The sequence below is a fragment of the Zonotrichia leucophrys genome, chromosome Z, assembly GCF_028769735.1.
Source record: "Zonotrichia leucophrys gambelii isolate GWCS_2022_RI chromosome Z, RI_Zleu_2.0, whole genome shotgun sequence".
NCBI classification, from domain to species: domain Eukaryota; kingdom Metazoa; phylum Chordata; class Aves; order Passeriformes; family Passerellidae; genus Zonotrichia; species Zonotrichia leucophrys.
The window spans coordinates 32,441,706-32,455,716 of NC_088200.1; the positions used below are offsets into that span (position 1 = coordinate 32,441,706).

General features: G+C 34.5%; 1 protein-coding gene across 2 annotated transcripts in view; it reads left to right on the forward strand.

Moving 5' to 3' along the window:
* Nucleotides 1-14,011, forward strand: part of CWC27 (CWC27 spliceosome associated cyclophilin) — a 96,100-nt gene that overhangs the window by 56,409 nt on the left and 25,680 nt on the right. For both annotated transcript variants that reach the window (XM_064736079.1, XM_064736078.1), the window contains exon 11: nt 9,802-9,899. In XM_064736079.1, coding sequence (XP_064592149.1) covers nt 9,802-9,899 — 98 coding nt within the window. The remainder of the gene's footprint in view (nt 1-9,801; nt 9,900-14,011) is intronic.

Consider the following 14,011-nt stretch of genomic DNA (forward strand, 5'->3'; position numbering starts at 1 on the left):
AAGAAAATTTTCCATTTGGCATATGCTGTGGTCTGAAGTGTCTTTGCCTCCATTGATGATGTAGGAATCTGCTAGTAGAATTGTCTGGCCAGTGGCCAGCCAGTACCATTGGCCTCAAAGAATTGTGAAAGGAATCCATCAGCAATACCTGTAAGGTGATTTGTAATTAGGTGATCCCAAAGCACAGAGTATTCTATTTATTTTGAAATTTTTAGCCCTAGCTGTTCTAAATAGATGTTCCTGGTTTTCATGTAAATGTCAGATATACTTTCAATAATGTGGAGACTTTTTACCCCTAAGTAACTGTAGTCTCGTGTGAAAAATGAAAAATATTTTATCTTTTCTGAATTACGGAGTAATGAGTGTCTCCTTGCCTAGATATTAGAAGTTTGCAGTAAGTTGTGGTTTTACTACACTTTTTCATGTTTCTTCTATCTCATCTTCTTCTGCAATTAGTAATTACTTTTTTCTTCATCTTCAGGTCAGGGGTGATTTTTCATGATGGGAATAATCTTGGTCATCTTTTCTGGAGTTTCCTGTACTACTGCATTGGCAATTTTCACGTAGGATATTCTGTTTCATTTATAGTATTCCAAATGGAGTAATACTGGCTATCTGTTGTAGAGCCACTATAATAATCCTTGGTTTATTCTCCTTAATAAGTGTGCATTTTCTGTTACTGTTTTCCACAACAGATTGGTAGAGTTCTTTGTTGTTCTGTTACTAGTTAAGTTCATATGTTTTTTTCATGAACTTGTTCTGTTACTTTAGAGTAGCAGTCTTTGTAAAGAGTAGAAGGACTTCACTCTGCAGGACCTTCTTCAGTTTTATAAGATAATTTTATTAGAATTTGTGAGAGCCTGGTTTTCCATGTTCCTGAGGTAACACCATGAGAAATCATCATATTTTGTCTGGAATTGGCTGAATTCCTGATTTTGTATCTTCTATAAATGTATTTCACTCCATTTATTCAGAGTATTTAACCTGAAGTATCAGTTTAGTTATACTGAAATAAACAATATAACTGCTTATTCTTGTCTTAGTCTAGCTAAATTTTTTCCCTCTGTGCTTTATTTTCAATCCACTTTTCATCCTTTTCTCTCTATTTAAAAGGCACATTGTATAAGCTTTTTGAATGTATAAAGCTGTTCATCTTATTGTCCATGACTTTGTTCATCCACGCCTCTATCAGTATGTTTGAATGAAATTACTGGATTAGCAAGAAAATTTAGAGACTCACTGTTCAAGCTGATTTTTACATGAGTGAAGTCAAGTACTTGATTAGTTACTTCAAACAGAAGCTGTCGTGATGTCCACTGTGCTGTCCTTGGTCATCCCTTTTGTTCTAGAGATGCAGTGCTTGTTACTGTCTGCTCATCTGGTACAACATTGGTTTTAAGGTGAGTTAGTGAAACAGTAATTTCTGAGTTCGTTTCTGAGGATGTACTCTGGAACTTTATCACACTTAAAGTTGGTTGAAATTTACCCTTCTGATGCTTCTCTCTCTCTGTTTATGTTTCATCTTTATGTCCAAATCAGATCAAGTTCTTGGAGAGTTACTTCCTAGAATCTTCTTTTGAGAAAGCTGACACAAATCAATCATTTATCCAATCAGCAGTGATTTTATTTTACTTTATTCTTCCCTTTAATCCCATGTGACCTGGTGACCTTTGGCTTCTTTTACTTTTCTTGTTTTAATTAATTCGATCATTTTAGCATTAAACTTCCAGCTGTTTCCTCTTTAAAACTCATCTTTGCCCCTTCAATACACTTTCTAACATAAAATCTTTTACAGTCTATCCTGACAGCTCTAACTTTAGGCATAGAGAGACAAAATTCTTCCAAAAATTATTTTACTGCTTGCTAGTCACACTAATTAATTGCTCATCTTTCCGGTCCATTTTTTTTTGTGAGTTTTGCATTGCAAGTAATACTTTTGGGATTTTTTTTTGTGTACACCCTTGCTACTTCTAAAGGGTTTATTACCTTTTCTAAGTTATTAGAACCTGCTTGACTTTTCTGGTGAAACCACATTTCTGATACTTCATATCGAGTTACAGATTTTCTAAGATAGTAGAACAATATAAGACAATGATCTAGATATGAAAACAAGAATATTAAAGATCCTTATTAGTGACTAATAGAAAAAACATGTTGAACTGATTTACTAAATAAGATTCTTATAAATTGACCTGCCTATAGGTATTTCCTGAGCCATGGTAGGCTTTTCTGTAGGCTAAATATTAATGATAAAATTTATTTGGGATTAATCTGGAGGAGATGGTTAAAACTAAAGAGAGGGAAATACAGAAGAAGAACAAGAACTGCAAAATAAGCAAGAAGCTGGTCCAAAGAGAATGTAAACTATGTGGAAAGCTATTATTTTGTTTCAAATTTAAGGCTAGTTCTAATTCCAGGTTTTTCAGTAATACTTTAAATACTAAAAAAAAAAAAAAAAAAAAAAAAAAACCCACCACAGTTTGTTATCAGAAGCTTGTAAATACTATAAAGCTGAAAGGTAATGCTAATGAGACAAATGCAAAATCATATGATCTCAAAATCTTGAATGATAGAAATAGGGTAAAATTTAAGAGTCATAGAATCGTAATAAGGAACAAAACCAGAAATTCCTCCTGCGGCCCATCATTCAGAAGTGACAGAGTAAGAGGAAAACCTAGTTGGAACAGTTCTGTTGGGTTGCAATGAGGTGTGTTATTGAAAAAAAACCAAAGCGCAAACTTACTTCTATCAAGCATTAAGCTAGGCATTTGCAATCCAGATAGACATAGCATTGGTCTGGATGAGAGATGCTGTTTGTCTCCACTTTTTCTTGTTTTGTTTAACAGTTGTTGACTATCTTGCGGTAAGCAAAGTTAGGTTTCTGTCTTAAACTGAGAAAACCCAGTCTCCTATCTGTTCCAGGATCTGCTATGAACATAGAAGGTCCAGATAGTGCATAGAATCAGCCTTAATATATGATATGTGGTATATGATATATGCTTCTATACATACCCTAATGCATACATCTGCATTTTCTGACAGTGTAACTGGTGACTGAACAATGTAAGCAAGAAAGTTTATAGGGAAAGCTAATACCTTTTATTAAGCAAACTGTGGAAGAAAAATAAACTAGCTGAAGAAGAGCTTGTGTGCGCTGAAACCTGTGGGGGTTTTTCCTTCTACATCTGTGTTAGTAACCATAATAAAATATATTGCCTCTGCTTTGGTATCGTTTTGGTGCAGGTTTGTACTGCATGTTCAGCTTATGGACCCTGTTGTTTGCTGAGTTTCTCCCAGTAGAGTCAAGTGGTAACATTCTTCATCAGTTTCAGTTGTGAGAATTCACTGCGCAGTATTAGGACTGCTGACATACCACATAGCTTACAGTTCAGTATGTATAATTAAAACAGAGTGCCAGTTTTCTGAAGTGTTGTGATGTGATGCACCTATTTACACTCAGGTTGATGGTAGTGAAAAGATAGTAACAGTTGGCCATGTAGTCTTTAATAAACATGCCAGTCCTTTTAGATTTCATCATTGAAATCTTTCCTAGGTAAAATATATAAATACTGGTGATTCATGCATAAATTAATTCAGTGCAGAAGTTCTTAACATTTTCTTTCTAAAACACAGAATTGCAGTACTGCTTGCAAACTGTAACAGCTACTGCTAAAGTCAAACACAAGATGAACTGTCAGCCTTACTGTTAACACAGGTGGCCATACAGGACCTAGCAGCTGTATTAAAATATTTCATCTATAGTTTTCCAACATCAAGACTGCTGAATATGTCTGCCACCATTTTTATATCATCATCTTATTTGAGATACAGTTGCAATACATTATTTGCAGAAAACAGACAGATATATCTCTGACTTCTACAGCAAAAGCAGGCTGGCAAAGAGACAAAGTGCATATTCCAAATCCATATTTTTTATTCTAATATTTACAGTTGTAAAATTCTTGCAGTACCAGAGATGAACAGTAATGCAATCCAGACAAAAATAAGATTCTTGAACCCTATAAAAGGCTTAGATGTACATGCCAAATGGGGAATTTGCTATCCATTCCAAGAATTGCATGTTCACAGATACCCCAAGGAGCAGAAGGGGGAGTATCAGAAAAGGCTTCAAAATTGACAGTGTAGAGCAGAACATTCACCTTGATTCTTTCACATATTCTGAAAGTTGTGCAAATATGACATTTTATATTGTTTTGTTTTATCATTGAGATTCTCTGTTTGAAAATACTGTTTGTGTTTTAACTTAGAATTGGAACTCTCAAACAGAATATCATGCAGTTTTTCAAGAGTGCCTAGCAGAAAACAAAACTATTATCTGAACAGAGATTTCTGTTTTCTTTCTCATTGTCTCTGGTATTATTAAGGTGCCTGCTTGTCAGTTCTAGAATAACCTATCCATATAAATCATGAGTGCTGAAAATTATCATCGATAAATATAAGAATGAGAACATGAAATGTGCTTTTAATGGAATTAATATGTTTGGGGAAAGATGTGGCTGCCTGTAATAGGAGGGGATTGAATCCAGGACTTCCTTCCAGGCTATTAGTTTACATGATGAAAGGATAATATTGTACTATAGCTTGGTTTTTATTAGGTTTATCTAAAATGAATTAAAATCCATCTCTTTGGCTATGAAATTAACATGAGCAATGTTGAAGTACTTCAGTGACAATTTTATTTTATTAAGATATTACAGGATTCTGCTCATGTAAAAATTAAAATTATGTACCTACTTTTATTATTTATAGCATTCTAGAATTGCTTTTAAAATTAATAAGAGTATTTTAGGTTGTTTTCTTTGTTCTGATATGATTACTTGGAACAACACTTCCTAAATAATGTTACCGTCTAAGGATAACCAGTTAATAATTTTCTTTTGATGTTACTGAATGAGAAGACAGTAAAAGCAAATGGAAGGAAATTGTCTTTAAAAAAATATAATCAATGTAATTATAATACTGAAAAAGAAAAAGGGAAAATTACATACTATGCCATCAAAAATAATACTTTAATCATTACTACAGCACTTCCCTGAATTAATTCTTGTTTCAACCGTGACTTGCATTCTAGGAAAATGTCAGGCCCAGTGATGAAGATGCCATGATTCTTCTGTAGTTTAGTCTCTGAATAGTTCTTCCATTGTAAATTTACAGTTATTTCAGTAAATGCTCTAGCTGTGAGGTGATCTGTATTGTTTTGCCACCACCCAAATATTTCAGTTTTGAAAGACTGTGGTCTTGTTTCATATTTGTTGTACCAGCATCAGTGAATGACTGTGTTCTAGGGTTACCTCAAGGAGTTTGAGCCTCTCTAGGGTCTTACATGGAGTTTAGAGATGGAGGAGTGAATACTCCAAATTGTAGGGAATTTAGAGTTTAGACTGGAGTACGGGTAAATTTGGAAATGCATAGAATGCAAAGTTTTCCAGCACTTTGTGATTGAAATACAGCATCAAATGAATCTTAGCATCTTCTGAGATTTGTCATCATCGGATGAAAATAGCTGAATTTGCTTTAAATATATGCAGCCTTTTTTTTCCCCTAAATCACAGTGGAATAACATACTGTGCCTTTCTAGGTCTTATTTGTCTATATATAAAATATTTTTTATTTTTAGAGACTTGGTATGCTTAAATAAATACAGGCATTTATGGTTTATATACTTGCGTGCAGAAGCCTACAAGTACAGAGAGGCTTATATCTGTATGTAGAGCAGGAGGAATGGTTTTGGACTTGTGCATAGCAAGTATGGTCATATGGTCACTTACACCAAAGTCACAATTACTGTTTATTTCTGTCATCAGTTCTCTTTTCTTTTGCCAAAGTGAAGTCAAATACAGAACCTCTCTGTTTTGAATAAATTTGCTTTGTAAATTCAGAAGGCCCTTAATTACTTTCAGAAAAACACCTTCAGTACATGGCACTCAAAAACAATTTTATCCATTTAACCTAAAATAATTTGGCTAAATTTCCAGCTGATTTTATTTCTTATTAACTGAGTATTATTCCGATCTAAAAGACAAAAATTTTCTCTCTCTCTCTCTCTCTCTCTCTATATATATATATATATTAGAAAGCTGAAGCGTGGAATATATGTTATTAAGATGGTAACAGCAGAAAATAACCTCCATGTCTCTGGAGGCCACACTGCTTTGATGCAACCCAGGACACAGCTGGCTTTCTGGGCTTAGAGTGCACACTGATGCGTCATATTCATGTTCTCATCCACAAGCACCTCCCAGTCCTTCTCAGTAGGGCTGTTCTCAAACATTTCCTCCTCGTCTTTTAAGATCAAACATTTTCAGATAACAGGGTTTGCTAACTTAAGTGTAAGAACTTTGGTGAGAATATAATGCTTTCTGGTTTATTAGTGTTAATTTTAATAAAAGTTAGAAAGCTAGAAGAATTCAAAGAACAGAACTATTGTTTCATCGTGATAGGTAGGATACAGAGAAATGGGGGAAAGTTAGCCTTCCTTCTCTCCTAACCAGGTGTAAGAGAATGGTTTTGTACATTCTTCAGAAGAAAAAGAAATTACCAAAGTTAAAATTAATGCAAGTTAGTGTCATTTTGTAGGTAGTAGATAACTGGAGGCAGGAAATTACATGATACAAGTTCAGAAAGTGTTGGTTTAGAGAAATAACTGAACTTCTGCAATGTTTATAGTACAGGTAGTTTTGTATCAATCATTTATTTGAAAGCCAGTGACATTCTTATTTTTATTTTTCAGAAATCCTCATGAGAAATTAATAGACTACATGTCAACAGAATATTATGAATAATTTGAATTTAATACCTAAGTTGGCACAATACAGTAAAAATATCCTTGTAATATAACTTAATGCTATATTTTATAGCTGAAAATCAAAAATGCAGACTGTAGCTGCAGGACAGTACAACAGCTGAATGACATTTTGGAAAGCAATTACCAAGAAGAGGTGAATTGAGAGTCATTGTGGAAAATGAGTGCTCGGTGCATTGTTGGCCTTATGCTGCTATTTGAGTTAGGAACAGAGTGCACCACCAGCAGAGAGTTGCAAGAAAGCTGAAACCCCTCAGTATATCTGATTCCGAATTCCATCTTGAGAAGGACTAAGGAAATACTGCAGGGAGTTCTGGATTGTACAGATGTGATTAAAGTGAATATTAGGAGAACATTCTTTTAAAAAGAGCTCTTTAAAAAGAGTATGAATTAATCTGCTAAAGAGATGCCAGAGTGGTGACCATAATTAACAATGTAGAGTTTTTGTTTCTTGATTGTGCATTCAGAATAGTTTACTAGGAAAGCTGATGCCATCGCCATACATGGTGTCTTCAGGATGCAACTAGATTTCAGCAGAAAGCTACCTAAGTACTCATAGTTCTTAACATATGGAGTTCCTATCAGTTCACCCTTCACAGTCCTATCAAACCAAGGCACAGCTGAACCAGAAATTCAATTGGAATATCACTATAGATTTTGAAGATAAAATCATTTTATTGTTCTGAGTAGAATCTGAAAATTCTGGTGTTACAAACCAGTTGACTAGATCCTAAATCTTCTGCAGAGGAAGATTTCATCTGCTCTGGCACTATCTCTGCATGTAGAGAGTAGAAGTTTCCAGGCTGCAGAAACTTGGAAAAAGAGGAAGAAGCAGGAAGCAAGAGGAAGGGGAGAGCCTGCTGTAGCTGTGGAATCAAGGGAGGAATGAGACACGGATAGAGCAGAGGGCTGTGCTTTTATAGCAACAGAAACTTCCAGGGATAGCAGGAATTTACATAATTGATTACAAAGTAACACTATGTTATGTGAAACCTGAGTGCAAATTTACTGCGTGCAAAGACCTAGGCATCAAAGATGAAATGATGGCAATTCTCACCAACCTGATTTGGCAAAGTCACCTAGAAATAAAAAAATATGCCTAGTGTGGAGTCTGTAAAGAGCCAAGTATCAAAGTTGTTTATTGACCTAGTACTGAGCATAGAAAGGTCTTGAATAAATATTTTAGAATGTATTCTCTATTTTAGAGTTAGACTTTCTGTGTTCGGTACAAAAACCTCTTTCTGCTGGGGAAAAAGAGGACGTGGGAGGCCGAATAATAGTCACTAGCTAGTTCATTGTTCATGCTGCAGTAGTGTTTAGCTAACAAGGAGAAAGAGTAAGTGTGTCCCCCTTACAGAAAACTTTTGATGTGCTAGACTCTGTCATTCCCAAGTGCCATTTATAACCCACTCTCTCTGTGTTGCTGTCACTGTCTGTCACTCTAAATATTTTAAACATATGACCTTTTATTGATGTGTGTTGTTCCTGCTGTGCAACTTCAATAAGAAAATGTTGCAGTATACTGTAATAGTATTTTAATGCAGCTTTTTACAGTTTTACCCTCAATTTATAGGAAAGTAATGGAGATACTTGGATCAAAAATCTCTCTTTATCCCTTTTTTCCCCTATGATTTTCTTTTCAGGTAGAAAAGTAGAACTGTAGTTTTTTGTAAAAGCTGTTAATCTTGCTTAGTGCAGCTTCTGCCATGCTCTTGAAAATAAAGACCTCCTGATGTGGTTGGCTGAATACAGTGATAGTCTGTCTTTACAGTGATAGCCTGTCTTCCTTGGTAGTGTTTTTTGCAAGTGCTTTATGCATGTGCTTTTCTGTATTTGTGCATATATACAAGTGACAGTGAAAATCAAAAGTAGTCATCACTCAACAGTTTTGAGTCTTTTGCTTAGGAAAGGTTGTAGTGCGTAGTGGTATTACAGATGAAAATTAAGGTGCATAAAACAAGTGCAGGGGGAAAATGCTTTCATGTCACATTCCTGCATTGTAATAATTTCTGCAGTTCATTGATTATGATGAAATTTAAATCAAGAACCTAATTTAAAGCTAAAAAATTGTAAAGTGCAAAATACAAATTCTAACATCAGAATAATTTGAATTAATTATCACTTCTTTTGCACAGGTAACCATTAGATGCTTGCAAATTGGCATGAGCTGAAATAAAATTTAAATTCAATTTACAGAACAGCTTTTTTTGCATTGAGGGAGATTAAGAAGTAGTTGCCCAGAGACTTTTTGAAGTCTCCATTTTTGGGTATTCAAAACATGACTGGACAGTGCTCTCAGCATCCTTCTGTATTGGGCCCTCAACTGAACAAAGAACCTGGAATGTCTGATCTTCAGAGGTCCTTTAAAAATTTTGATTCTATGAAGAAAAATATTTCATTTGATATTGGCACAATGATTTGAAAATTTTGGTTTCTTTTTTCTAATGTTATCCCAGTAGGTATTTGTAGAATGAAATTAATGTTCATATCTAATAATATATGCTTATATACATTTCATGTCTTTGTCACTAAACAACTTGCTTGCAACTTGCATTGCTTGTCCAGCCAAAAAATCCAGGAAAAATACCAGGATTTATTAATTGAGTGAACTAAATTTTATAACACATGCAGTATTTATTTGGCAGTACCTCTGTTTCAGATTTCGTGTGCTTCTAATAGCTAAGTAGAATGGTAAAATTCAAATAGGGATTTCTTGTTCTAGTATTCATTTCCTTAACATATTTCTAGTGGGGTCTTAAAGTAAGATGTCTGTTAATGTTCTTTTGTTATCACTGCTAATGAAAATACGGACTTTCTGAGGTCCTAAGTGATTTTTAAGCCATGTTCTTAGCATCGGTGAGTCCGTACTTTCCCTTTGTTTGTATCAAAAATCTACTGCCCATTAACTTTGACTCTGTTTCTTCTGAGTAGTTGTATATCTTAGAAGATTATATTCCTATAAATGTTTCTCTTTGCAGTGAGGAGCTGCGGAAGGAAGCCCGACAGCTGAAACGAGAACTGCTGGAAGCAAAGTACAAAAAAGAAGAAAGAGCTTTAAGACCTAAAGAGAAAGAAGGTAAGAGGTTTTGTGTACATCTCCAGTTAACATTCTGGTTTTAAAGGGTTTTTTTGGTTTTGTGTTTTATAAATGTATATAAATGTGGAATATTGTTGAAATGTAGATATTTTTCTTTCCTTAGGGATGGTAGTAATGTAATGATACCAGTATGTAAGGAAGTTGTATAGGTTGCATTTTTTCTCAAATCATGTAGTATTTCTCCTCCTAAGTGTTCATTAGTTACATCCATACTGTGGCCTCTTGACTTGCAGGGTCTTTTTGACTTTCTGACTTGGAAAGGTTCTTAAATGCAGATGGCTAACTTTGAACTCAAAGCTACTGACTTCAAATTTCATGTGTCATAAGATATGATAGAACACAAATTCACAAATTCACTACCATATTTATTTTCCTTGATAAAATGGCATCTTCAACTGCCCTCTTCTTTGTCAGACCATTTTTATATTCTGTTTCTTTTTAAATGTGAATAAATTGCTATGTTTATAATAGCATGTAAAGTGCACATTTTAGTCCAGGAGGATGAAACACCCTTAATTAGCCAAAGTGAAGAAACAAATAAGTGTCTCTAAACACTGTGGGGTTGCAAGACACACTTTTAGAGTGGATTCTTAGTTCAGTTCTCAATACCATAGAAATATGAAAGAAAATATTAAAGTAGTTTTTTTCAAAATTCAGATAACACACAATTTGCAAGAGTGGCATAAAATATCACATAATTTTTAGAAAAATTTGTGCACTCTCTTGAGTAACAGGGGAGCTTGGTCAGCACTTTGACAAAGTAAAAAAATACATTATCATGAATTTGTATATGAAATCTGGCACCAAATGTTAAGAATTGCTGAAAATGTTCTAGTAATCACTGGAATATAAGCTCTCACTGGCAAAATAATGAGTGCTGTCACTAGCCTTGTAAAAAAAGAACTGTGAGTAGGGTTATAGCAAAGGTAAAGTGTAGTCCTTTTGAGCATATATGATAAATTATCTTGAACAGTGCCATGTATGGCAGTTCTTACACTATTGCTTTAGCTTCTCCCTGTTCTGGTGCCAGTCGGTGGGCTTTGTTATTTGAGGACATTCACCTTTACAGTGACAGAATGAAGTAGTACTTGGGCAATAGTTACGACTATGGTATAGAAGGATACCTTCTATTCAAGCAAAGGGAGCTTATATACCAGGGTTGATGGGGAGGCTTCTATTTTCTTTGAAATAAATAGCAGGCAGGACATAAATCAGTTGAAAATCTGCAGGTTACAGATAATGGTACAAATAATCTTGAATAATCTTGGCTTTCCTTTTTGTGATAGGAAGGGGTCTGTTCCAGTACCTGTTGAGAAAGATGGATGGCAGGAAAAAACCTATTGACCTAGTCAGTGGAGTACCTAACTAAAAAATGTTTAAAATAAACATGTTCTAAAATTTAAGGCAAAATTAAAAGGATGTTAAATGAGATGCAAAGTAGTAAAGGATAAAATTATAAATGAAAATGTAGTGAAAGATTTCAGGCTTGTACTAGAAAATGAACTGAACATGAATTTACACTCTGATGTGGCTGTCACTGTGTGGTTTTTGCTACAAGTGCAGTACCTGTGAAAGGGTGGTTGTACTGTTGCACTCAGTTCCAAGTATTGTGCCACCAAAAAGGATAATGAACAAGTCAATTAAAATGGAAAAGACCACACAAAACTAGCAGAACACTATTTGGACAAATTTATTAGAAGATACTTGAAGATATGTGTAATTTATGTAGGGAGGGAGATAGAAGGATGAAATCTCAAGTCAAAGGAATGAAGCATACCATTATTGTGAAACAGAATTTACAACTGAGGAATAATAGAATAGACTTTAGAAGAACTTTATCTTCAATATAATGGACTCTGACAGAAGTGTTGTACCAAATTTTGCCCCAAAGTTAAAAGCACTTAGTCATTTTATATTTATTGGCCTGAATTTTCATCAGTACAGTAGAGATATCAACATGGAAGACAGTTTGCTATACATAAATAGTTTACCTGTTCCACATTAGTTTACATATGAGAAATTATACATATTTTAAAAGTACTTCTATCAGGAAGTTGATGTTTAAGTAGCAGCCGATTTCTCCATTTTTCTCTGCCTATCCTATTGGGGAATTCGGGATGGGGAGTTGTCATGCTGTATCAGGTGTGCCTGTGCAGATGGTGCAGACACTTGCATTGCGTCTGCCTATGCTTTAAGCTGGCTGCATTAGGAAGAAATGTTAGTTCACAGGCTATGTAACCACATTAGCGTGATTCTGTGCTTGATTAATAAACATTACATCACAGCCAGAACTTGCAGCCATAGTGGGAGAATTTCACTGAAGATCACAGAACAGTGAGAATAAGGCTTAGGTCATACTGGACAAGATTGAGTTTTGTTCTGAGAGAATGCTAAGGAAGGGTCAGCAGCATGAAACATCTACTTTAAGTTTACTGCACAGATCTTTATTAGTATTGGCATCATATTTAGTATCACTTCTTCAAATTGTTCATATTATATTTACCTAATATTTTTCTTTATTTGGAGGTTAATTAAGAAGGACTGGAGAGTGAAAATTTAAGTGTTTACATTGTTTCAAGAGGTCAAAGAAAAAAATTAATTCCCTCTGTACATGTTTGATTATAACCAGTCTTCCAATTGGTGAATAGTATTGTTGACTATGCCAGACTGCTGTCAAGACCTTACTTTAGATAAGATGTTTTTCTTTTATGTGACATTTGTTGTAGTGATGCCAGAAATTACATCAAACACTATCATTTGAGAGCTGAATTAGTTCAACATTTTGAAGTACTTGATCAAATATTCAAAAAAGATCTTTTTGAATTTTCAAAGTTCTGTAGAGTAAACCTGGGAATGTACTTCAGTGAAATCTGCTTCAGACAAACAGCATCTGTCCAGTTAATTATATGTTGGTTTTAAACAGTAGAAGTATTTAGAAAGTAATATTTTAGTTTTTCTTGTTAGGACATTTTTGTAAATGGACAAATAATCTGTTGACTATGAAATTTAATTGTCGTACATGAGAAAACAGAAATGCTGTAAAATACTGTCTGAGTAGGGAAACCTTAAAACTAATGTGAAAACCAGCATTCAAGGATAAGAGTTCTACTGAGGCATCTAGTGTTGAGGCATTTTCTGTTTGTTTTTTATTGTGATACGGTAATCAAATTATTAAAATGTTTAGAAAATTCTCAAAATCAAGTGCTCCAGTGTAACATTATGTTTTATTTCTGTTTTATTTTAAAGTCTGGATAATGTCAGGGGCACTCAAAGAATTAAGCCCTTTCTTACATGGAAAGATACTTTCTTGAAGTCTGGGACTTTAACAGGATTTTGAAAATAACAAAATCCGAATTTTGATGGTTTGGGAACTTTGCAGCATAAATGCATTAAGTCTGGAGGCTTTTTTTCAGTATATACAGTAGAGCTGCATTGTATCAAAGTATTCATGTCATTTTTGCAAAACTTTGTTTTCTCCCACTGTTCACATTTTTTATTACATTTAATCTCCTAATACCCAGAATCGCTGTGCAGTCCCCTTCCTGCTACTTTTTTCTGTTTGTCTCTCTGTCTGCAGAAGAAAAGAGGCCAAAACCTCGCTGTATACCAGCTTTGATTTTAGTAATAATCTTGAGCAAGTGCTCAAAATCCACCAACATTTGAAAATTAACTGTATTTTAGACTAGGACCGTGTGCCTACCAAGGTTCAGAAAGCATTTACTAGAAACTTGTAGTTCACACTGTTTTGCAAATCTGCTCTGGTCTTTCAGATAAGTGTTTTGAACCTCTAGGAATTACTTGTAAGATTTTAGTGTTTGAGTTCACTAATGAACTAGTAACTTTGTTCTAGAACTGTTGCTTTGTTCGCTGTAGCAAACTGAAAATCTAGTAATCAGCCCAACCATGGAAGCTCATTCTGTAAGCAAATCCATTCAATTGTTCACAGTTGCTAAATATTTCCTGACTCTTACCTAACTTCTTGGCAAACAGTGGCTCTTTAGAATCTTAGGCAGGCCAGAGCTATAGCGACATTAACTAAACAGTTCTTGAAGAGGCAAAGAAAACCTAAGTAGAAAACAAGTAGAGCTGGT